The 25,363-nt window shown below is 41.5% G+C and overlaps 1 protein-coding gene across 3 annotated transcripts in view; it reads right to left on the reverse strand.

Annotated features, from left to right (window-relative positions):
* Positions 1 to 25,363, reverse strand: part of CACNA1C (calcium voltage-gated channel subunit alpha1 C) — a 633,467-nt gene that overhangs the window by 184,887 nt on the left and 423,217 nt on the right. For 2 of the 3 annotated variants that reach the window (XM_084640501.1, XM_084640502.1), the window contains exons 8-9: positions 14,489 to 14,592; positions 7,348 to 7,520 (exon numbers count right to left, since the gene is read on the reverse strand). In XM_084640501.1, the coding sequence (XP_084496627.1) occupies positions 7,348 to 7,520; positions 14,489 to 14,592 (277 nt within the window). Of the gene's footprint in view, positions 1 to 7,347; positions 7,521 to 13,968; positions 14,073 to 14,488; positions 14,593 to 25,363 lie in introns of all 3 variants that reach the window. The other variant, XM_084640503.1, reaches the window with a different exon arrangement.

A 25,363-nucleotide genomic window follows, 5' to 3' on the forward strand; every position in this document is an offset into this window, starting at 1 on the left:
CTCCCTTGAAAATTTACAACCCCAAATTTTAAACGAGATGTTGCACTGTGAAAAGAATACTACACCTATGAGGAAAGTATCTTCACACCATCGTAAAAGAATTCCCATGGAAATGGAGTTTTAAACAGCTCTCACCTTCCATCCAGAGATAACTGCAGTTCAGCGGTAGGTGAAGTGATTTCTTTATGTAAGTTGGTTTAGAATCTTTTTGATGAGTGGTGTGATCATGAATAGGTATTAACCACATTAGTAACACTCAAATTAGGTTGGTACATGGGGGTCTGGCATACCAGCACTTCTGTCAAGCTGCCTTCTTATTCTTCAGAATCTCAGCTTTGATTAAAAAACTTAAATCCATAGCTGGCATAGGTGACCCACGTGTAACTGATCTAGAGACACCTGTTGAAGTTTGCAGAGAGCCTGAAACAATAGCTCAGAAGTCTGAACAGCCCCATCACCTCTGTGAAATATTAATTGAGATGCTCAATGCTGATCATTTAAATAACAATATTGTGTACTAATTCACTGCTCATCAAAGCATGTAAGAAAGGGGAACTGCGGCCACTGGGAGCTACGGGGGAGCCGTGCCTGTGGATGGTCAATGTAAACAAACTGTCTCATGGCCCGCCAGCGGATTACCCTGATGAACTGCGTACTGAAGGTTGCTGATCCCTGCCCTAGCCTCTCATTCCTTAGACCACAATGCCTTGGGGCTGCTCTGCATTGCCACATAGGACACTGGTTTGTGGGGGATGGGATATGAAAGATGGGAAGTCTTCTATGTATAGACTTTAAATATACCAGGAGTTTCTTCTCATACACATGAAAGACAAATAGATATTCTAAACAATGATATGTATACTACTTATCGGTACAGGGCAATCAGAAGTGTTTTTCAAAATCAATTATTTGGCAGCACAATGTAACTTGTGACGTCAGTAAAGATTTAAACTCAGAACCATTACAAAATCACTGTAGTGTTTTTATAACTTGAGCTCTCTGTTCGTACAACAGCAAATAAAACCACCAGATGCAAAAAAAAAGTCTTAATTATAGACACAGAGGGCCAGATTGTGAACCACTAGCTCGTGTGGATGAGCAGTTACTCACCTGGGGAGTCTCATATATACCACTTGGACCTCTCATGCAATTAACTGCTCCCCAGTGGTACTAGGGGGTTCACAAACTGGTCTTAGGGGCCAAATCCTACCCTAGTGGAGAAGGGGGCAACAGTGCTCAATCAAATGAAAGGGAGAGCGCCCAGCTACTGCACTGGTTAGTGCACCAAGACTACAAGAGGGTTTTGTTTGCCAGCCCTAGGGGCATGGCCAGGTCCCCCGTCAGCTAGTAAACATACTGCCATCTGCAGCATTACCTAACCTGGGGACATACAGTCTCTTTTCAGAAGAGTAGGAATGTGTGTTCCATATTGTGACTTGGCTGCCTGTCCTGTCCTATCCTGTCTGCATTGCCAGGGTGACTCATGTCACTAATGTGTAGCCAGCATCATTCTACTTCCCTCCTATACCTGTTGCTGTGGTATCTATCTGTAGAAGCATGATTTCACCCTACAGCATTATTAGACAGTTCAGTCTTCTGTTCCGAAGCCGGGTCTTGTCATGGAAGAGAAACTGATTAAGTGACAAACAACATAGTGTCACAGAAAATGGTTACTCTTTAGAGTGGCAACTAGTTAACAGGTTTCAGAGTAACAGCCATGTTAGTCTGTGTACAGATACAGACAGACATCATCTTCCTTTCCAAATGCAAACAGATGGACATCGTACCAAAAGGACTGAAGGTAAAAAATCCACTACAATCTACATACCACACAGACTATGCTGACAGCTTGTGCCACACGCTCTCAAAGAAACTGCGGAACCACCTGATCAAAATCCTCTACAGCAAACAGGGAAAGATAAAGAATGAGCTCTCAAAAATGGATACTCTCATAAAAAACCAACCTTCCACAAACTTCCTCGTGGCTGGACTTTACTAAAACTAGACAAGCCATTTACAACACACACTTTGCTTCTCTACAAAAGAAAAAGGACACTAAACTTTCTAAACTACTACATGCTACAAGGGGCCACAGCAATGGTTCCCTCAACCCACCCAGCAATATTGTTAACCTATCCAACTATACTCTTAGCCCAGCAGAAGCAGCTGTCCTATCTCGCGGCCTCTCCTTCTGCCCCTCCACCCCCACAAACATGATACAGTTCTGTGGTGACCTAGAATCCTATTTTCAACGTCTCCGACTCAAGAAATATTTCCAACATACCTCTGAACAACATACTAATCCAAAGAGACATCCCTACCAACACTACAAAAAGAAGGATTCTAGGTGGACTCCTCCTGAAGGTCGAGACAGCAGACTGGACTTCTACATAGAGTGCTTCCGCTGACGTGCACGGGCTGAAATTGTGGAAAAGCAGCATCACTTGCCCCATAACCTCAGCCGTGCGGAACACAATGCCATCCACAGCCTCAGAAACAACTCTGACATCATAATCAAAAAGGCTGACAAAGGAGGTGCTGTTGTCATCATGAATAGGTTGGAATATGAACAAGAGGCTGCTCGGCAGCTCTCCAACACCACTTTCTACAAGCCATTACCCTCTGATCCCACTGAGAGTTACCAAAAGAAACTACAGGTTTCAGAGTAACAGCCGAGTTAGTCTGTATTCGCAAAAAGAAAAGGAGTACTTGTGGCACCTTAGAGACTAACCAATTTATTTGAGCATAAGCTTTCGTGAGCTACAGCTCACTTCATCGGATGCATACTGTGGAAAGTGTAGAAGATCTTTTTATATACACACAAAGCATGAAAAAATACCTCCTCCCACCCCACTCTCCTGCTGGTAATAGCTTATCTAAAGTGATCACTCTCCTTACAATGTGTATGATAATCAAGGAGAGTGGGGTGGGAGGAGGTATTTTTTCATGCTTTGTGTGTATATAAAAAGATCTTCTACACTTTCCACAGTATGCATCCGATGAAGTGAGCTGTAGCTCACGAAAGCTTATGCTCAAATAAATTGGTTAGTCTCTAAGGTGCCACAAGTACTCCTTTTCTTTTTGCAAAAGAAACTACAGCATTTGCTCAAGAAACTCCCTTAAAAAGCACAAGAACAAATCCGCACAGACACACCCCTGGAACATTCTATCTACTACCCAAGATCCATAAACCTGGAAATCCTGGGCGCCCTATCATCTCAGCCATTGGCACCCTGACAGCAGGATTGTCTGGCTATGTAGACTCCTTCCTCAGGCCCTACGCTACCAGCACTCCCAGCTACCTTCGAGACACCACTAACTTCCTGAGGAAACTATGGTGATCTTCCTGATAACACCATCCTGGCCACTATGGATGTAGAAGCCCTCTACACCAACATTCCACACAAAGATGGACTACAAGTCGTCAAGAACACTATCCCCGATAATGTCACGGCTAACCTGGTGGCTGAACTTCGTGACTTTGTCCTTACCCATAATTATTTCACATTTGGGGACAATGTATACCTTCAAATCAGCGGCACTGCTATGGGTACCCGCATGGCCCCACAGTATGCCAACATTTTTATGGCTGACTTAGAACAACACTTCCTCAGCTCTCGTCCCCTAACGCCCCTACTCTACTTGCGCTATATTGATGACATCTTCATCATCTGGACCCATGGAAAAGAAGCCCTTGAGGAATTCCACCATGATTTCAACAATTTCCATCCCACCATCAACCTCAGCCTGGTCCAGTCCACACAAGAGATCCACTTCCTGGACACTACAGTGCTAATAAACGATGGTCAAATAAACACCACCCTATACTGGAAACCTACTGACCGCTATTCCTACCTACATGCCTCCAGCTTTCACCCTGCCCACACCACACGATCCATTGTCTACAGCCAAGCTCTGTGATACAACCGCATTTGCTCCAACCCCTCAGACAGAGACAAACACCTACAAGATCTCTATCAAGCATTCTTACAACTACAATACCCACCTGCGGAAGTGAAGAAACAGATTGATAGAGCCAGAAGAGTTCCCAGAAGTCACCTACTACAGGACAGGCCTAACAAAGAAAATAACAGAACGCCACTAGCCGTCACCTTCAGCCCCCAACTAAAACCCCTCCAACGCATTATTAAGGATCTACAACCTATTCTGAAGGACAACCCAACACTCTCACAAATCTTGGGAGACAGACCAGTCCTTGCCTACAGACAGCCCCCCAACCTGAAGCAAATACTCACCAGCAACCACATACCACACAACAGAACCACTAACCCAGGAACCTATCCTTGCAACAAAGCCCGTTGCCAACTGTGTCCACATATCTATTCAGGGGACACCATCACAGGGCCTAATAACATCAGCCACACTATCAGAGGCTCGTTCACCTGCACATCCACCAATGTGATATATGCCATCATGTGCCAGCAATACCCCTCTGCCATGTACATTGGTCAAGCTGGACAGTCTCTACGTAAAAGAATAAATGGACACAAATCAGATGTCAAGAATTATAACATTCATAAACCAGTCGGAGAACACGTCAATCTCTCTGGTCACACGATTACAGACATGAAAGTTGCGATATTACAATAAAAAAACTTCAAATCCAGACTCCAGCGAGAGACTGCTGAATTGGAATTAATTTGCAAATTGGATACAATTAACTTAGGCTTGAATAGAGACTGGGAGTGGCTAAGTCATTATGCAAGGTAACCTATTTCCCCTTGTTTTTTCCTACCCCCCCAGACGTTCTTGTTAAACCCTGGATTTGTGCTGGAAATGGCCCACCTTGATTATCACACACATTGTAAGGAGAGTGGTCACTTTAGATAAGCTATTACCAACAGGGGAGAGGGTTTGTGTGGGGGGGAGGGGAGAAAACCTGGATTTGTGCTGGAAATGCCCCAACTTGATTATCATACACATTGTAAGGAGAGTCATCACTTTAGATAAGCTATTACCAGCAGGAGAGTGGGGTGGGGGGAGGTATTTTTTCATGCTTTGTGTGTATAAAAAGATGTTCTACACTTTCCACAGGATGCATCCGATGAAGTGAGCTGTAGCTCACGAAAGCTTATGCTCAAATAAATTGGTTAGTCTCTAAGGTGCCACAAGTACTCCTTTTCTTTTAACTAGTTAACAGTAGTTCCCCAAGTGGCCAGTATTGGAACCAATGCTATCTATGATGCTCTGTTTGTTAATCATTTCAAAGAAGAAACAGACAGCAAGTTAGTAAACTTTGCTAATGACATTTCATTGCTTCATTCATGGACAAGAGTGCCAACCTCCAGCGGGACTTACATACATTATGGGACAAACTGAGACAAGCACCTACAAAACTCATCCTTGTGTAGCTGAGCCAGCTAGAGACAATAAGACACAGAAAACTGAGTGCAGCCTGCGGATGTGTTAGCTTTTAGTTCTTAGCTTCCCCAGGGCATCACAGATTTGTTCCATGTAAATGGAGTTCATTAGCTCACATTTCAATTGCCTAGCTTGGAATTAGCAAACTTAGTCAAGGGCTGAAGTCTGATTCATTCTGAAATTCTGGTAACAAAAAAGAGTTAATCTCATGCTCATAAAAACTGTAGAGGAGACGGCTATTCTCTGCTGACTCACAGAACAGATACAAAACAGAAAGCAGCAGTACAAGGGTTTCATCAAACTGCCTTGTTAATGTGCCTTAACCTTTTCCGGAAGGGACCACCTACAGGTAAGACTCTATGGACCAGGTCCAGTGCCTACTGAAGTCAATAGAAAGCCTTCTCTTACCTGAAGTGGGTTTTGCATCAAGCACGGTGTCAATTTAATCCTTGGTATTTTTGCTGAGACTTCAGATAAAGGTGCTAATTGAATCACAGCATGATTTTTTTTTTGAATGTGGACAACTTTGCACTGAGAATTACCGTTAGATCTCCAGACCCATTTCACATATTATAGGCCACTGAGCAGCCATCACCAACATTTGGTCATTAACAACCTGAGCCAGATTCTAACCTAAGGAGTTCTTGGGCCTAAATTCTCATACTTGAGAACAGACCCCATTTAGGTGTCTAAATAAAAGTTGTCTGATTTTTAGAAAGATGGAGCACCCAGAGCTCCTATTTGCTCCACCAGGTCTAGTTTACTTACGTAAGGTGAACAGGATTTGGCCATTGGTGTTAATTAACAATGTGCACTTTTGTGAAATCAAGAGCTTTGGTGGTATAATTATCAGTGCTAGAGCTTGCCCTGGAGAAGCCCACTAGTCTCTGATACTAATCTTACATTGTTGCTCAAACAACTCATTTCAGTGTCAACATGTTGCCTGTATATGGTCCCAAAGGTGATTGTCATTTGGATTTTGCTTGTTTGGTCAGAGGGGGAATAGGCAAACCTTTTCCTCCTTGAGAGCTATTGATTTCATCAGCAATTTGGGCAATAATAAACCCCAATGGAAATATTTCACTGCCTCCCTTCCAAAATCAAGCAGTTGATAATGCACATTTTAGTAATAAATGCTAAGAACAATGCTAGTGTCCTTTAACTGTGTAACTGTCTGTAGAGTTCCAGCCCTGACATTTCCAGACTATGTGACTTGTAAAGATAGGTGTCTGAGAAGTGAATATGCAGTCTGTGTTGATAAGAGGAGCGGGTGAGAAGATCTGGATAATGTAGGGATATAAAGGAAACTGCTGCTGTCATGTAACCATTCCTCTTTCAGCAGCTCTGATTAGTAGAGACATTTGGTAAATTCCCAGTTACTTTGCACAAAGATGTCCTGAACTCCAGAGAACAAAAATAACAGATAATTCCTTGAGAAAAAAAGTCTTAGGGCTTAATTTGACCCTGGCATAATCAGATGCAATATCACTGACTTCAAAAGAGTTACAGAATGTTATACAGAATACAGTATAACAGGGCTGATTTGGCCCTTATACCATACTGTAGCTCTGCTTTGGCTAGAAACCTTTGCTTTCGAAGTAATTAACCATATGTCAACAGCCTACAGTACTGAACTGCAATTAAATAAATGAACAGGAGACAGAGCTATATTTTAACATATATCCCTGTAGAGGACTCCCAACCACAAATATTAGTCTTTTTTCTTTTTAAGATCAGCATTTAATGTTAGTGTTACTGAAGATCTGTGGATCAATACCAATTATTTTATATGTATTTCATGCTCCCCCAACTTCCTACAAGTATACAACCATGGTAATGTATAAGAATGGTGGATGCCTCAGGATGGATCTGTTTTTCCTTGCAAGAAATCTCACTGCTACAAATTTTTGAAGCACTCCACCCTAGCTAAAAGCCCAGTGAGAGAGACAGAGGAAAGTTGCTTACTGTTTCGGGGCTTCTCCTCATCCATGCCTTCATCTTCATTTTCTGGATCAATGTCTTCTGCTTGAGTTATCCAATCCAGGTACCCCTTCAAGTCTTCCTCCAGCTGTTGTTTCTCCCGCAACTTCTGAAAGTCACCCCGAGCCTTTGCCTTCTCTCTTTCTTTGGAAAACTCCCTGGCAAGGAGGAGGGAAGGACAGGATGTGGGTGGGAGAGATTGAAAAACAATGGGATTAGATTGGTTTGCACTGGAAATATGACATCCCCTACCTTGGACCCTCAGCTGCCTCTATTCATTCAAAGTCACATTAATAATTAAATGGAGTGGTCCTTGTCAGAAATATAGCTATAACAGCTGTAGTGACTAGTCTCTGTAAATATGTTGGGAAGATGCCAACTCTCAGCATTTGGTTAAGAATGTAACTGAAACTTACATGTGTTTACGTAAAATGTCATTCTTCTTAGGTTATAATGCTTTGCTATATGCATCTTTCCACCAGTCATTTGTGAATATCTTTTATTTTTACACTAGCTTAATCCGATGATCCAAATTAAATGTTCGGCAATAATCTGACATCTGGAGAGAGATGGCAGTGCTGATTTTTAGCCAAGTCTCAACCTGATGTCCAGAATGGAAATGAAATTGCACCTGAATGGTGCAACTGTGGGTATAATTAAACGCACCCACAGGGTTCACACATTTAATCAAGTAGGAAAAACTGCAACCACAGCACAGGATGCTGTATTTGAAAATATAGGCTGGTGTGTTTTGCCAGAGGTTTCCAGCATTAGAGACTATTACCTGCTTCTCCCTGACCAGAAGGAAGGATTTGCAAATCCAAAGTTTGGGGGACAACCATTAGGAATAATGGCTATAGCCAGAGAATGGAGTTGGGGTGAGCATTTGGCAGCTTGACAAAACATTATATGGACTATGTGCTTAAACACAAGACACAGGAACAAGAATTCCATGTTGCTAATCCGAGCATTTTGGTGGTTCATATGTGGGCTGTCCCCTACTTCCACTGTGGACAGAGAATCCTATTCTGAATCAGCTTTGTCTGGAGGTCTTAGATAGGCCTCTGGTTAGATACTGGATGACTTCTTTCACTAGAGGAAATCAGATGAACCTGTGGTATGACTGCATTCAAGAAAGGTGGCTCTTTTTTGGGTGTTCTCAACTTCATGATTTCTTTGCAGCTTCTGTTTTAACAATATTTGGGGAACCACTGATTTTCTTTTAAACTGAATGGAATCCAATTTTAATTGGATTAAACTTTCTCTTCCATAACTCTAAGCCAGTGAGATGCTTTTATTTTAAAAAGTGAGTTTAGTGGTGGTGAAACGTACTGGATTGACAGCCCTCAAGAATTCAGACCTTCATTTATCCGCAGAACAAGTAGCGCATGGGCTCAGACACTGTAAGCTTCCCATGCTACCCTGCCAATGTGGATCAACCTTGATTTACAGGAACTGAGCTAAATTCTGCACTGTTTTGTTCCATGTGTAGTCATTTACTAGAGTGAGTGTAAAATGCAACTATTCTGAGTGGCAGCATTTGACACCCACTTTGCATAGGATGTTAAAGACTAGATGAGATACAGGCAGTGGAGAATCAATCCGTCCATCTCTAGGCATAAGATGTGAGTTCATTCTCTCTGACCAGTTAATCTGTAGCCTCTTTGGTGATACTGCCAACAAAGGATGGGGTTTTCAAATGCACTTAGCTTTGGTCTAACTGACCCCATTGAAGTCTATGGGAGCTGTATCACTGAAGTCAAAGGGAGCAGTTAGACCAAAGCTAAACACTTTTGAAAGTCCCAAACATGTCAATCAGTGCCAACTGTGGTGTTCTCAGGTAACTCAGATGGAGCTGGGAGAAGAAGTGCTTCCCTTTCACCGAGGGTGTGATCCAAAGTCCACTGAAATCAGTGGAAAGACTCCCACTCACTTCTGTGGGCTTTGGATCAGGCCCTTTGTGAACATGGGCAGCAAGAGAATAAACACAGGAAAGGGTCTTCATGAATCAGACAAATATGCAGAATTACAGTGTGTGACAGAGTATGCCTGCACAGTCCTCTTCTCTGATGACTCTTCTCTGTCATCTTGCTTGGTTTTTGCCCTGCTTCATGGGATTGTGATAATGAAGACTTGAAAGTGGAGAGTAGCTGTGCTGGGCCCTCAGTTCTGAATATGGCTTCACAGTAAGTCCTGGGATAGAGCTTTGCCATATGTTAGAAGTGAAAAAATCAAGTGTTCTTACCCTGAGAACCACAACTGTGTTGTTTGGAAATGTAAAAAAGATGGATGTTGAAAAGATCAATCAATAATAATAATGCTTTTCACTTCTATAGCATCTCTCCTCTGAGACTCTCAAAGAGCTTTACCAACATTAATGAATTTAATGCTCAGAAAAAACATGAGCTAGGGAAGCATTATTAACCCTATTTTATAAATGGGTGAATTGAGGAAAAGCAAGATTAAGATCAAACATTTCAAACCTGAGTGCCTAAAGCACCTAAATCAGTGGCCTGATTATCAGAGGTGCTGAGCATTTGACACCAATGGAAAAACACTCTTTTAGGTGTCTAAAGATGAATTTAAGCGGCTAGATCTGGGCACACAAGTGTAAAAATGTTGATTTTTGGCATAAAGACTTGGCTCATGTCACACAAAATTACATCCTGTGCAAAGGGCCAGCAAAAAGCCTATGCACTACTTAAATCTCACTTAAAACCTATTAGGAACCACTTACGTCCCAGTTACATTGAGTGTTAGCAGGACTTCAAAAGTGGTCCCTAACAGGGTTTAAGTAGTACATAGGCCTTGGGCTGGCCCACAAGTGTCAGAATAGAATCCAGTAATCCCAATTCTTAGTCTACTGACCTAAATGAACAATATTGGCACAGACTCTTCCTTCACAGAACGTATGAGGGCTCCCATTTCAGAAAACCTTCTAAAGAACAGGACTTAATCAAATGTGCTTAATTTCTAAGATGTAGTAACATTAAAACTTGATGCTTGAGGGCTACTTGTGTCAGGGAACTGCTGATGAAATTCAGAACAATTCATATTTAGGAAGCCGGTTAGAATCCAGGCTAATCCTGTTCTTAATGACCAACTGTTGTAACTGACTGAAAACTATTTAGTATCCTATGTGAAATGAGCTGGTGATCTCAGTTTAGTTCCCAGGAGGCACATCACCTACACCACCATCATATTTGACACTAATTGTTTTTATTGGAAGTCTCAGCGGGGAGGCCCAGGACCAAAGGAGCCTGTTCATTCAACTACCACCTCAAACCTACAGGTGGTTTCCTTAGAACAACATTGAAATAGGATGGGAGAGTGGCATGGGGGGAGGCTTACAGGAGTAATGACCAGCCTGTCTCTTTTCAGTGGATAGATAACATCAATTGAGGGCTGCAAATCTGGCAGTTTTTACCAGCATTCAATTTACTTCACTTTCCCTTTTTTCCAACAAAAAACTAAGGAGAAATCTTCTCTTGGACAACCTCAACAAATGGAGTGTGTCTGGGAAGTGCCTTTCAGTGTGTATGAGAATGGGCTGAGTCTTTTGTCCTGTATGATTTAGGGGAAAGCTTTTCTTCCCTGCTCTGATAATGGGATGCAGAATTATTGTTCTATACCCCATTTTTTAAGATCTCTGGTACTCAGAGCAGTGATGGAAAGCAAGCAAAACAGTGAACTTACAGCTGTTTAAAGATCTTCATGATTACTTTAAATCCAGCATATGGATTTGAACCCTATTTACTCCGACAGGTACAAAATATCCTGTCAGCTTGCCATATTTTTTGAGTTAGTATTAGATATTGACTGAACCACAAACATGAATCTGAATACCACCATGGCTTATGGGTATGGAGGAAAGTAGAATCTGAATCTGACTAAGAATCTCACAGCTAACCCATATCTCTAGTGGACTGAAACAAACTCACAGATGTAAACACCCCCAAATTTGGGGGAACTGAAATCTTGAGTCAAATTTGCTGCTGTAATTATTATGTGAAATTATCCCCCTGAACTGGTATGGTATTGTCTTTAGAAATATATCCATATTCCTTAATCCTCAGTCAAGCCTTTAGCAGGACTATAGAGATGTTCATGTATATGTATAGTATTTACTTTAGTATATAACTAGGTATAGTATATTGCTTGGCTTGTCAACAATGACTATATGGAATGAGATATCTAGGAATGATTGATTATGACTCTGATTTTTAGACAGAGCACAATTCAACCTCCAATTTTGCAATTGCAAAAAAGTAAGTGCAATTAAGGCATCTTAGTAGGCACAATTAATTGCACCCTAATTTAACTGTGAGCACATTATTGGGAAGCAATTTTTTTAAATTTAGGCCTATATGAGCAAGAATGTAACATCTCCCCTTTGAATGATGAAGTATAAGAAATAATTTTCTTCCTAGAAGACATGCTGGGTGTAAAATGAGATAAACAGAATGGGTTACCTGGAATGTACAGATCACCAGGAATATTGTTTGGTAACATCTATGCAGAATGGATCAACTGAAACAGGGAGTGCACGAGCAATATCTGAGTCGAAGGGGCGAAGACATTTCAGGACTCAGTACAATTCAGAACTGCATTTGAAAGTTAGCTGTTTGAACATTGTGTTATTTTTTTCTAAAGATTTTTTGGAAACTTCAACTCCTCATTTCAGTTTGCTAAGAACGAGGAGCCTTTCTCAGGGATGTTAACAGTGAATGGCTCCCAGTGTGGTCCTCCAGGTTGACTGTGAAGAGTACAGCAGAAATGGTGCAGCTATCACAGTACAGTCAACACAGGCAAGTAGATTCAACTTAATGATGTAATTGCGGATGGACCTCACAGTTGATCCCAGCTGTCCCTAACAATTGCTTATGTGTAGTGTAGCTTCAGTGATTTCTGGCTGCAGTATCTAAGGTGCAGTCAGGGTGGGCACTGCCTACCCTTTCCCCACTAATCAGATAATATATATTCTTTAATTACTGCTATTGACTTTGCACCTTTACATGACAAAATCAATTTTGCTTGCCCACTTTCCTATGCCACCAGCCTTCACTGCTACTTTACATGGTTACCTGCTGATTTGAGTGACTAAGTGGGGCAATCTGACTCTGATATTGAGGAACTCGTGTTTGAAAACTGAACCCACAGTATCACTCTCCAGGTTTCCACACACAGACTATTGCCTCACTTTAATTTTTGGAGCCTCTTTTCGTCTCCATTTACTCACTTGAAGCTCCTGTCCTGGCAGCAGTTGTCGTACCTGCATACGTTTCCCTCAGTGGGGGTGATGCAGAAAGTAATGAATCCTCCTCTAAACCCATAATCTCTCTGTAGGACAGCAGAGAAGGTTTTTCTTGTCTGGGCCTACTACTGCCTTCCTGTTCTGGTTGTCTCTGAGACCATGGACAACATTTCTGTGATGCACCTAACTCCCACTCCTGCTAAGAGAGTGTCACCCTCGATTTGTCAGGGCCCCCTCACCTCAAGAACACTATCAAAATTAGATGTGAGAGTTTAGAGTGGTCAGTACAGCTGACAGGTACAGACATTGAGCAAACTTCTCACCAGGCTCAGCAGAGTAAGTACTGGGGCCAACATTTTTTAAAAAATGTCTGCCTAAAGTTAGGCTTCTATGACTGTATTTACATACCTAAATAAAATAGCCTGATTTTAACAATCAGCGATGCTTAAATATGGAATTGGGAACCTAATCCTAGGCATTCATTTTTTGAAAGTCTTCTCAAGAATGTTTGTTGACTTGGATCTTCTAGTTATCTTGTTCACCAAAGCCAGCACAGTGTTTAACTCCTGGGTACATTAACAGCTGGTTTTATGTGAGGCGACTGCTTACTTGGCCTCAGCAATGATGCTTTGTAGCACAGGTTAAAATGAAGAATTAAGGAACAACTGCATCTCTTGGGGACGTTTTAACCCTCCCTACCAGATACCCTCCCCCATCTGACTTTTACGATTACCCTTATAAAACATCACAAGGAAATGACGACTCTCTGCATCATGCCTAACCCTGTAATGTGTACAGCAAAGATGTGCCCATTAAAGAAAAACATGTTAGTCCGTTCAAGGGGAAAATAATCCCCCCAATCAGCCTATGTTTCAAGAATATTAAACAAGAGAATCTCTCAGTTGAGAAGGAATAGTCTGGAAAGACTCCCATTTTACAAATGTTTAGGGATTGCCGTATATGCTGCTAGTCATCTTTCACTTCCACTGATTTTTCCAGGATTTTACCAACAATCCCTTCTTGGTGTGGTAAGTGATGTGCTTGTACTTATTCAGGCAAATTCAGGACTTGTAGTTTCATGGCACCTGCTAAAGGTTATTTTAGGGAGAAGAGTATTTTAAAGGCAACATGTTGGCTTTTTTCATAAAGGGATTTACTCAAAGATTTCCCCCATTTCATGTGGGCCATCTGATGTCAGGTTTTGGTATTTACACAACAAAGCTAGGGGCTTCTACTAAACATTTCTGAGACTGACCCACCACTGCCCCATAATATCCATAACCAAAGAGAAGGAACAGAGATATAAATGAAAAATATAAACAATAATAAAACATTTTCCTGGTTCTGCTTACCCGCTAAGTACACCGAGAACCAAGTTAAGTACAAAAAATGACCCTATGATGATTAGTGTAACAAAATAGATCCAGGGCCAGTCCCTTCCTATGGCATCATTGACCTGGAAGAGTGGAATGATAATTAGTGAGACAGGCTCAGTTTCTGAGCACTGCAAGACTCCAGCCAAAGGGATCCCAAGTCACCAGCACCAGGGCTTTCAAAGTTTTCATTACTGCAGTATATGATTGAGACCAAGTTGTCTTCTCTCCAGTCTAGTTGGAGCTGGATATTTTGGTTGGACTGAGGTTGAATTTCCTCATTAGAGAGTAACATTTTGTTGTCACAGTTATTTTGGCTGAAAAACTTTGAAGTTATTTATTTCAAAACCAATGTAAAAACTTCCTTGGATTCAGACTTTTATTTTGGATGGAGGTGAGTCAGGAATGAAGGAAGGGATCCTGGTGACTGGAAAGAACCCTGATTATGGAGTCTTGCCCTGCAGCATCGGAAAAAGGACATCAAAAACTGGCAGCTTACCCGCTCAACACACCAAGAACCAGATTTAGAACGAAAAAGGATCCAAAGATGACCAGACTGACAAAATACACCCATGGTAACTCATAGCCCATAGCGTCCTGCATCTGGAAAGACGAAGGAAAGTTAGAAGACAGAGAGAGAAAGCAGAACTGATTAGGCGAAGGAACAGATGGAAAGGTTTGTAAACAGAGCCTCTGGTTATTCACACATAAATGTACCAAATGTTTCTTCTTTACGATGTCATCACTTCTCTTTCTTCCCCTTTGATTCCTCTGTTCTCTACCTGTTTCCACATAGGTATGACCTTCTGTGGTCACCTTTATAGAATCAGCTTTTGCCAACACATACCACACATTGTGATCTCAGATAAGAAGTAATTTCTCATTCTAAGTAGAGTGAGAACTGTTGTACCTCAGACAGTAGTAAGTGGTAACTGTTGGCAAATGCTGACTTTTTAATGGCAACTTCCTGGTTATTCTCACACTGTTTACCATAGTCATGGCAGTCTTTGTGTCCTTTAGGCCTTGTCTATACTACAGTGGCACAGCTGTAGCACTGAGGCTCAGATGCTTCACACATCAATGGAAAGGGTTTTCCATCAATGTACCTAATCCATCTCTCCAAGAGGCGGTAGCTAGGTTGATGGAAGAATTCTTCCATTGACCTAGCTGCATCTACATTGGGGGTTAGGTTGACATAACTGCAGTGCTCAGAGTGTGAAAATTTCACAGACCTAGCTACATCATTCTGGGCTATCTAATTTTTTAGTGTAGACCAGGCCTGAGAAGAAAGCCCTGCCAATGCCCACCATTTTCTGATGCTGTAAAGCGCTTTCTAAACTTCCTTCTGTCTATAGAGGCCATCCATGCAACCTAGTGATTCCTGCACATGTCAGTCAGAGACCCTGCAACTGAATGGCATGAGTGCATTTCCAGCTTTGACATGAATGCAGGTGACTTCAAATAGAGCAGCCTGTTTTAAGTATAATGTCATCTGAGCACAGAACCTGCACTATATGAAGAGCAGCCTGCATATCAATTCAGGTACATACAAATACTATGTTCAAGGGCTCACCCTTAACTTAAAAGTTTTGTAAGAAATTCATATTTTGGGATGTTCAAGTGAAGACATCTCATAGTTTGATGCATTAATCTAGCCTTCCCATTTCATAAACACTTATCTCCAAGGCAGAGATGGCACCATCAAAGAAATAGACTGTAGGCAAAATTTTCAAAAGTACCGAAGTGTTTTATCTGAGAGTCTAGGTTCCATATTCAAATGTGCCTACGTCATTTAGGAGCCTAAGTCCCACTGACCATGCTTTTGAAAATGTTATGCTGTATGGTATAGAAACTGCTCCTCCTATGGCAACTTAAGCATTTGTTTCCTTCAGATCATAAAATTCTTCAGCTCATGGGCATTCACACATTACCAACTTAGAAAAGACAACAAAGACACATAACTACTCAGGAAAAGAATTCAAATCTTCAATAGGCCGAGGTAGGAAAGTAACACTTGTTGAGTGAGTTCTTTATAGAAAAAAAAGTACCTCATCCATATCCCTCTCATTGTACAGTCTTTAAAGTCCCAAATTCATAACTTTCCAACTGTAATTTGATGACTTTCTTTGGCAATAGTCCACAGTCAATAGGGAAATCTATGTCTCTATGCAGGGATCCCTAAACTGCAGCATAACAGGAAAGAACTCATTAAAAATGAACTCAAAATCTGTCTCAGTGAAACTATCTCTTCCCAAGAGGATTTATAGGTTTTGTGCCTGGAAAAGAGCTCTTGAACTCTTCTCCTCCCTTCACAAGTGCAGGGCTTCCTCTTCCTACCTCCTCTAAGTTTTCTCTTGAATACATGTGTAGAATTGTTCCCTGTTATTACATTAGTTTATAAATAATAGAAATAATGTCTTCTATTTACCTAGTATCTTTCATCCCAAAGGATTGGAAGGATTATGCAATAAAACAAACGATATAGACTTCCTTTCTCCCTGCACTGAAATACAGTCACTTCTGCAGTGAAACACAGCAACTATTTCAAGAGCACAGCAGCACTACCCAGCAGTTCAGGACAGGAAGAATAAGATATCCATTTGAAACCACAGAGGGAAATTTGGGCTGAACGTTATTGCCCAACCTGGAATTAGGCCAGAACATCCGAGTTAACACCCCTACTTATATGAAGAATGGCATGGGATTTTTAATTACGATAAATCATTTGGAAAAATGCCATAAAATTTACCAGCATAGGCACAAAAATGACTTGACAGCACTTAATCATGGTCGATGATAATGAAAAAAACTAACAGTACGTTACTTACCCATCAAAATGTTTTTACTCAGCCTAGAACACTGGTTGAGGAGAATTTTGCAAAGCTGATTTAAGTGTATGCTAACTGCTATGGGCCAGATTCACTGGTGCATTCTTGGCCTTTGTACTATTTTGGCATGGAGGAGATGTCAGCTCCAACCCCATCCTAGTGTAGGGAATGGAATGGCATGGCCAGAGCATGTTGTACTCCTAACATTCCTAACTAGTGTATGTCCCTTTGGTACTGTTGACCATGGGAGTCAGCACAGAATGACCCTGAGAATCAGGGAGCCACACATTGGCACTGTAGAACATCTGCGATTCTGATACTAAGTGATCAGGACCTCAATTTTTCATCTCCTTTACAATGTACAGTCTTATGTAGAATGAAAAAGCTGAGTGAAAGCAGCATTAATTTTATAATAATTCATTGGGTGTACAGAAATCACTGGTATTTGGTAAGGAGCTGATCATTATTTACTATGTTTCTTCCTGGGCTCTAACATAGAGCATCTTGCTAAATTATGAGTACCCTCAAGTCTCATTGGCTTCAAGTGGAGGGGAAAGTTTTCCAAACACTGTAGGATTGGGTTGTAAGGGACAGGCAAAAGAAGAAAGGAGGTGTTCAGTGACAATACAATAGTTTCTGTATTGCAGAAGTTTGCTAAGACTTGGTGCAATCGTTTAAAATGCTAAAAAGACAGGTTCACCTACTTTACCTGCCCATGAAGAATGTCTTCCGGGTTTGGGGGAGGGAAGAAGGGATAGGGTAGCGATTATGGACTGTTTGACAGACAGTGGAAAGAAAAATACATACACTTGCCCAAAACAACAGCACCAATGTACTATCACTCAGGAAGGCCTTATATCCTCAGCTAAGATTGCATGTCACCATGTATCTGGGAATTCTTCCTGTAAAGTGGAGCTGTCTTGAAAGTCTGGGATAGACTGTTCTCAGCTGAACAATGTTACTGTACTTGTATCAAAAAGCACGTTGAATCTGTGCCCGGTCCAAAATCTTTCTTGGCTATTTTTCAAAGCTTGGTGAACATTCAGACATTCATCTCAAACATACCCCTTGACGGCGGTTGGAGGCTGTCACTGCAGAACTTACTGGACTGGTACAGTTGGCTTTTGCTAATTATCCTGCTGAAGTGGAGAAGCTGCACAAGGTCACAGCAGGACTTGAAAGAGATTTACTGTCTATATGCCATTAAGTTTGGAGACTGAGACTCAGGATGGTTTACGTGGCTGCTGTCCAGTAAGAATAGGCATAGGCAATGCTAAAGGTTACATTTCCAGTTTCTGTTTTACAGCTGTCTGGGCCTTCTGGTTGCAGGGTAAATTTTCCCTTATCTTTCTCCAGGTAAACATTTATTATCAACCAGGAGCCTTAACAGGAAAGGCGGATCATCTACTAACTTTACAGTTTTGCAATGGGACTATTATACTATGTAGGCTAAGTGATTATGTAGTCTGATAGAGGGCATAGTGACTGCAAGCTTGCATGTGATAGTATTTCCACCTGACCTCATAACTAACAGCAGGTGAGACCCTACATATGATAGTTTGCAGAAATCATTCTGTTTCCCATGTCAAAATGCCTACCCTTTCTCAGCTGTCACATCCTCAGATGCATATATTTTACTACTCTCAGGAATCATAATAAGGTTAGTACATTATTGTACATTAGCTTTGATGTATCATTTGTTAAAAAAGATGGTCTTATGGGTAAGGCACAGAATTGGGGTAAGGAAACACAGAATCTATTCCCAGCTCTGCTGCATGCTCACTGGGTCACCTTGGGAAAGTCACTTCATCTCACCATTGCTTCCCAATCAGCAAAACAGGCTACTAACCTAACTCAAAGAGGTACTAAGAGATTAAATCAATGTTTGTAAAGAGCTATGGCAGTGCAAAGCACTACAGTGGAGTCGCATCTTACACGGGGGTTAGGTTCTAAAGTCAGCGCATACGGCGAAAATCGCGTATAGTCAAAATTACTCTTCAAAATCCCTTAAATCACCCATAAGTATAGTATACTGTATATGGTTTTGTGTATACAACCCTGTACAGTAATATGTATAATGTATACAGTAATGTACAGTATATAATAAAGAGTACATATGCAAAATATAATTTTACAGTACTGTATTTTTAATTACAGGGGGTAATTACAGGAGGGTCATCAGGGCTTGATGTTGATCCAGGAGACAGAGAGTTTGGGTGATGGAGAGCAAGTCGTAGACAAAGTGGTTGGCTCTGGTTCAATTCGAGAAGTTGATTGCGTAGGCTCATCTGCTGCTGGTTGTTTTCCTTGAAAAACATGGTGATCAGCAACTGTCACTGTTGTCTCTTGAGCTGCTCAAACATTTCTTGTTACGGTGTCAAATTGTTCGTAATACTATGTGTGATTTTGAGGCTTCGTTCCATAGAGGGATCATATTCAGAAATTAAATCATTCAAGTGTTTCGCTGCTTGGAACACTTCAGCAAATTTATGAAGATTCCAACTTGCTGGCTCTTCCTGTTCATTGTCATCACCTTCGTCTTCTATAGACGATTTTATCAGTTCCTCTAACTCTTCGTTAGTCAATGTTTCTCTATGGCTCTCAATTCATTCTTCAGTTTCTTCCTCAAGGATGTCGACTAAGCCATCACCACCCACTTGCCTGGCCACCTGAACAATGAGTTTCACTTCTTTGTCAATGGTCGGGAAACCCTTAAAATCATTCACACATTCTTTCCATAGATTTTGCCAACATGCATTGACTGTTTCAGGCTTGATTGCATCCACTTCCTGTTTAATATAAGTGATGCAATTGGCAATGTTGAAGGACTTCCAACACTCCATCACATTAAGATTGGGATCAGCATCCATGGTGCTACGTATCCGTGAGAACGTAAGCCTTGTGTACGTGGTCTTGAAACAATGAATCACACCTTGGTCAAGAGGTTGGAGAATGGAGGTGGTATTGGGGGGGAGAAAGACTATTTCAACGTCGTTATGCGCAAACTGGAGTGCTGCAGGGCATCCAGGAGCATTGTCTACAATCAGCAACACTTTAAAGTCAAGTCCTTCCTCTTAGAGGTACTGCTTGACCTCCAGAATGAAACACTTGTGGAACCAATCCAGAAATAATGCTTCCGTCACCCAAGCCTTTTTATTTGATTGCCAGAACACAGGCAGGAGATTTTGTTCTTGCCTTTTAGGGCATGGAGATTTGCAGCCCTATAGAGCAAGCCCAGCTTTATTAAATGCCCAGCCGCATTGCCACAAAACAACACAGTCACACGGTCTTTAGCTGCTTTGAAGCCAGGGGCTTGTCTTTCTGATTTTGAAGTGTTAATGCAGTTGGGCATTTTTTTCCAGAAGAGCCCAGTCTCATCAGCATTAAAAACTTGTTCTGGAAGATAGCCCTTTTCTTCTATGCTTTTCTTTAATTGTTCGGGGTAGGCTTTTGCTGCCTCTTCATTGGCAGATGCAGCTTCATCAGTAGTCTGCACGTTTTTGAGGTTGAAGCGGTTCCTAAAACTGTTAAGCCAACTTTGGCTGGCTTTGAATTCCTTCTCATCAGAAGGCTGTCCCTCTTCGGTGGGAGGTTTGAACAGCGCATAGAGGCTAAGAGCCTTTTCTTGCAACGTGTTGCCATCGATAGGCACACATTTACGGTTCATGTCTTCCAGCCATAAGTTTAATGCCTTTTCAGTCTTCACTAAAGTCTTATCACTCACCTGGCTTGTCACCTTAGCAGTTATTGGAGCACTTGATGCCACGGCTTGACGAATTTCTCTCTCTCGAATCTAAATGGCACGGATGCTAGATTCATTGCAGTCATATTTACGCGCCACAGTGGAGACCGACATACCGTGTCTCAATAAGTCCAACACAGCCAGTTTTTCCTCCAGCATTGGAACAGATCGCTGTTTCTTCGGTTGAGCACCAGATGAAGTAGTTGGCTTGCGTTTAGGGGCCATGTTGTATGAAAAATACATACAGTATCTTTAAACACTAGAATCACACTCAGCGCGGCGAGATGCTCACACTATAGAGGCACGTGGGAACTGAGACCGACTGAGGGAATAGCAGATTCATGTCTCCCATCTCATGCTCGCTCCGGGGCATACGCTCATTAAGTGGAATGGTGGGCGGAATCGCCAGCACTATTTACAGGTATCTTGTTATTTTTCTTTTTTTTTGCCAATCACGTAGAGTTGAATTCGCATAAGTTAAATGCGTGTATGATGCGACTCACCTGTATTGCTATTAGTGAGACTCTGTGGGAAGTTATACATGGGTTATCTTTTTGCAAAATCTGGAGAACAGCTGTACACTTTGGGAATAATTTTGACTACTTTGCATATCAGTCAACATATTATGCAAGTATTACAGAATTCCACACAACCCTGTATTCCAGATCGACGTTTCTTGCATAATTACCTTTCTGAGGTGAGGTAAGTCTCACATTCTACGGTGTGCAACACAAGTCCCTTGTTCTAAACAAACATCAGGTCATTCTTCCCCCCCAGGAGTGAAATAAACAACACTGTTTATGTTGGCAATATCGTTCAATACAGCTGTCATAAAAATAAAGGGAAGGGTAAACACCTTTAAATCCCTCCTGGCCAGAGGAAAAACCCTTTCACCTGTAAAGGGTTAAGAAGCTAAGACAACCTTGCTGGCACCTGACCAAAATGACCAGTGAGGAGACAAGATACTTTCAAAGCTGGAGTAGGGGGAAACAAAGGGTTCTCTGTGTGTGTTGTTTTTGCCGGGACCAGAGCAGGAATGCAGGTCAGAACTCCTGTAAAGAGTTAATAAGCAATCTAGTTAGATATGCGTTTGATTCTGTTTTGTTTAAATGGCTGACAGAATAAGTTGTGCTGGATGGAATGTATATTCCTGTTTTTGTGTCATTTTGTAACTTAAGGTTTTGCCTAGAGGGATTCTCTATGTTTTGAATCTGATTACCCTATAAGGTATTTACCATGCTGATTTCACAGAGGTGGTTCTTTTACTTTTTCTTCAATTAAAATTCTTCTTTTAAGAACCTGATTGCTTTTTCATTGTTCTTAAGATCCAAGGGTTTGGGTCTGTGTTCACCTATGCAAACTGGTGAGGATTTTTATCAAGCCTTCCCCAGGAAAGGGGGTGTAGGGCTTGGAGGAATTTTGGCGGGAAAGACGTTTCCAAGTGGGCTCTTTCCTGGTTATATTTGTTAAACGCTTGGTGGTGGCAGCAATAAAGTCCAGGGACAAAAGGAAAAATAGTTTGTACCTTGGGGAAGTTTTAACCTAAGCTGCTAAAAATAAGCTTAGGGGGTTTTTCATGCAGGTCCCCTCATCTGTACCCTAGAGTTCAGAGTGGGGAAGGAACCTTGACAACAGTACAGAAGAGATGATATGAATTTTGAAATCATTTTATTGACAATTCTGGGTTGTTGGTAGTTGAGGAGCCTATTCACACTGTCATGACTTCTGTTGCAGAGGTCAGACAGCTATTCTGCCAGCGTAGAACTGTTTTACACAGAGTTTTAGTCTGCAGAAGAGAAGAATGAGGGGGGATTTAATAGCTGCTTTCAACTACCTGAGAGGTGGTTCCAGAGAGGATGGTTCTAGACTATTCGCAGTGGTAGAAGAGGACAGGACAAGGAGTAATGGTCTCAAGTTGCAGTGGGGGAGGTTTAGGTTGGATATTAAGAAAAACTTTTTCACTAGGAGGGTGGTGAAACACTGGAATGCATTACCTAGGGAGGTGGTAGAATCTCCTTCCTTAGAAGTTTTTAAGGTCAGGCTTGACAAAGCCCTGGCTGGGATGATTTAATTGGGGATTGGTCCTGCTTTGAGCAGGGGGTTGGAATAGATGACCTCCTGAGGTCCCTTCCAACCCTGATATTCTATGATTCTATGATAACAGTTCCTTTCTTACAGTGCAGCCTTCGTTTGCTGTCATGGGTACGGCATCTCAGCTTTCAACTTCAGTTCAAGACTTTGATCCCAGTGACGCAGAAAATGTCTGTGAGCAGCAGCAACAGCTGGGACTTTTAATTGTAGAGTTTGCTAAACTACAACCACAACTGGCATTTTCAGCTGAAGCCAAGAGCTGAAAAGACATTGAGATGAATCTACCATCTGGCTGTTAGAGATGGAATGGTGGTTCTTCCAGAACAGGGTTGAGGCATATTGGAGGGGTGGAGCATGGCATTTTGCACCACTGGCATCCTTTACCTGCTTAGAGGACTTCTGTTTCAAGGGTTGCTAATCTGGCACATTTTACAAGCATGAAATTCATATACTGATGTCTCTTGTCAGGTGCAGTGGGCTTATGGCAGAATGGCTACTATTCACCACCATATTGGAACGGGTAATTCTCCACCAGTAAGGCAGATGGCACATCAAATTTCCTCAGCTATGTAACAAGTAACAGCAACAGACATATACAGAATGTCTTTCATCCAGTCAGTGGCTGAGGTGGAAACAATCCACTAGACTATGGTGCCTCTAGGATACACAAACATGCAATTACATTTTGGGCCAATGCTTGTCTCAAAACAACTGACAAACTCTACAAAGCCAGGACAAACTAAATATACGGGAATCACTTCATCCATCAATGAAGTGCAACTGCCTCTGGAAAGGAAGGAAATAAAGCAGCAGCTCTTAAACTGAAACAATTCAAGAAAGCAAAAGAACACTGTATCCAGTGAAAAATAGAGGAGAGCTCTAGGTTGGCAGAATGTAACTTAAGTAGGACACCAGGGCTAACTTCCTATCTGCTGCAAAAAATGCTAATTGATTTTTAATAGCTGTGGAATGTTGTGATTGTATTTTTTAAAATATAAGTCAAGTGCTTCAAGTACTTCATAATAAGATGTACAGCCTTTTGCAGACTACCATTAATCAAGAATAATGGTCCACTCAGTGAAATAAAAGGCAGTAAATGTAGAACTCAAAAGTAAAAATGCTACTTTATGCAGCATATAGGCAACTGTGGAATTCATTGCCTCAGGAAGTGGTCAAGCCAAATTCTAGGGCTATGACCAACAACATCATCTGTAGCTGCAAGTATGGTATGCTTGCAATGATAAGGGAAAATAAAATATCATTTTTCCTGAAGTGACCTATCTGTTGGGGGTTTAGAAAGAATCCCCATCCCTAGGGACAGCATTGCATAACTGGTCAAGTGTACTACAGTAGGGGGCAGGGGAAAATTTAACTTCCTGTGACATGAGCTCCCTGCCAGAAGCCCTGATTCAGGAAAACATCCCTATCTCTAGGAAAGGTGCTTAAACACATTCTTAACTTTAAGCATGTGTCACAGTGCTTTCCTCAACTGCGATCAGAGATAGGAGAGCAGATTAAATGAACTAATGGTCTTATCTGATATAGCCAAACTTTTGTTCCCATAGTGAATGACTGGCCATTTTGCAGCCATTGTTTGGTAATTTTGGGGTCTTAGGCATTAAAGGGCCACAGATTTATTAATTTGAGGTAATAATTTTATCAATTATAGATTATCAAGGCCACTTGCTGACTCCAGATGGTAGACTACTGAAAATAAGAAGGCCCAAATGTTTGGATTTAAAAAATGAATTTTCTTTGGCCATGCCCGTACTCCCACTTGTCTTCTCTTTCTATGAATATTTGAGTGACTGCATTTTATTCACAAGTATACTCATGGAAACATAATCTTAAGATTGCATGCTCGAGACTCAGCATTGGAAATGCTATATGTGAGATGAGACACTGCTCTGAACTACAAGGGGACAGGGTTCCCGAAGCCCCTTACAAGAGCCCTGGCACAGAAGCAATTCATTGAACTAGAAAAGAATCTAACTTTGCCTTAGCTGTGAAAAGTGATGCTGACAATATGATGAGAAACACTAAATCTCAACTGCACCAAGCCAGTAAATCTTACAGTAGCCTATATTTCCTAGGGAAGATGCCTCAGGCAAGGCCTGTGTGACCAAGAGAAGAAAAGGTTTATCATTTTCAAGAATTCCTACTTATCTGTTCTCTCTCCTTATAACACAGCTTTTCCCTGAGATATTTAAAGCTCCAATGGCTTTGTCAAACCCTCTTCCTGACTACAACAGTTAGGCTCACCCAATCAGGGAATTAAAACAATATCTTGTGACTGCTGTGACCAATCAAATACAACCAACACACTTTGAATGTCAAATGTTTGAGTATTGGATACTTGCAGTGCATTATTTGTGATAGATCCACAAAGTAAAACCCACCAGCACTTTGAAAAATATTCATTGGGGGGCCAGATTTTGACATCCTTCCTCACACTAGATAATATTTCACAAGTAGTCCCATCACATCAGGGGGCTAGCTGAGGAGTAAGGTATTGTATCATAATCTGGCCCTGAGACAATTCAAATAAAAACTAAATTGGGGAGGTCATGATCTTTATGTGAACATTCTGCAAACAGAAAAGAAGCTAAATTTTTGAGGAAATGATTTCCAGCAAATCAGTCACTCAGCGCTAGTGTTGACTATGCTGTTTTAGGGACTTCTCGACTTTTAAGAGTTTGTGGATTTTGCTAAC

The sequence above is a fragment of the Lepidochelys olivacea genome, assembly GCF_965140295.1.
Source record: "Lepidochelys olivacea isolate rLepOli2 genome assembly, chromosome: 1".
Taxonomy (NCBI): domain Eukaryota; kingdom Metazoa; phylum Chordata; order Testudines; family Cheloniidae; genus Lepidochelys; species Lepidochelys olivacea.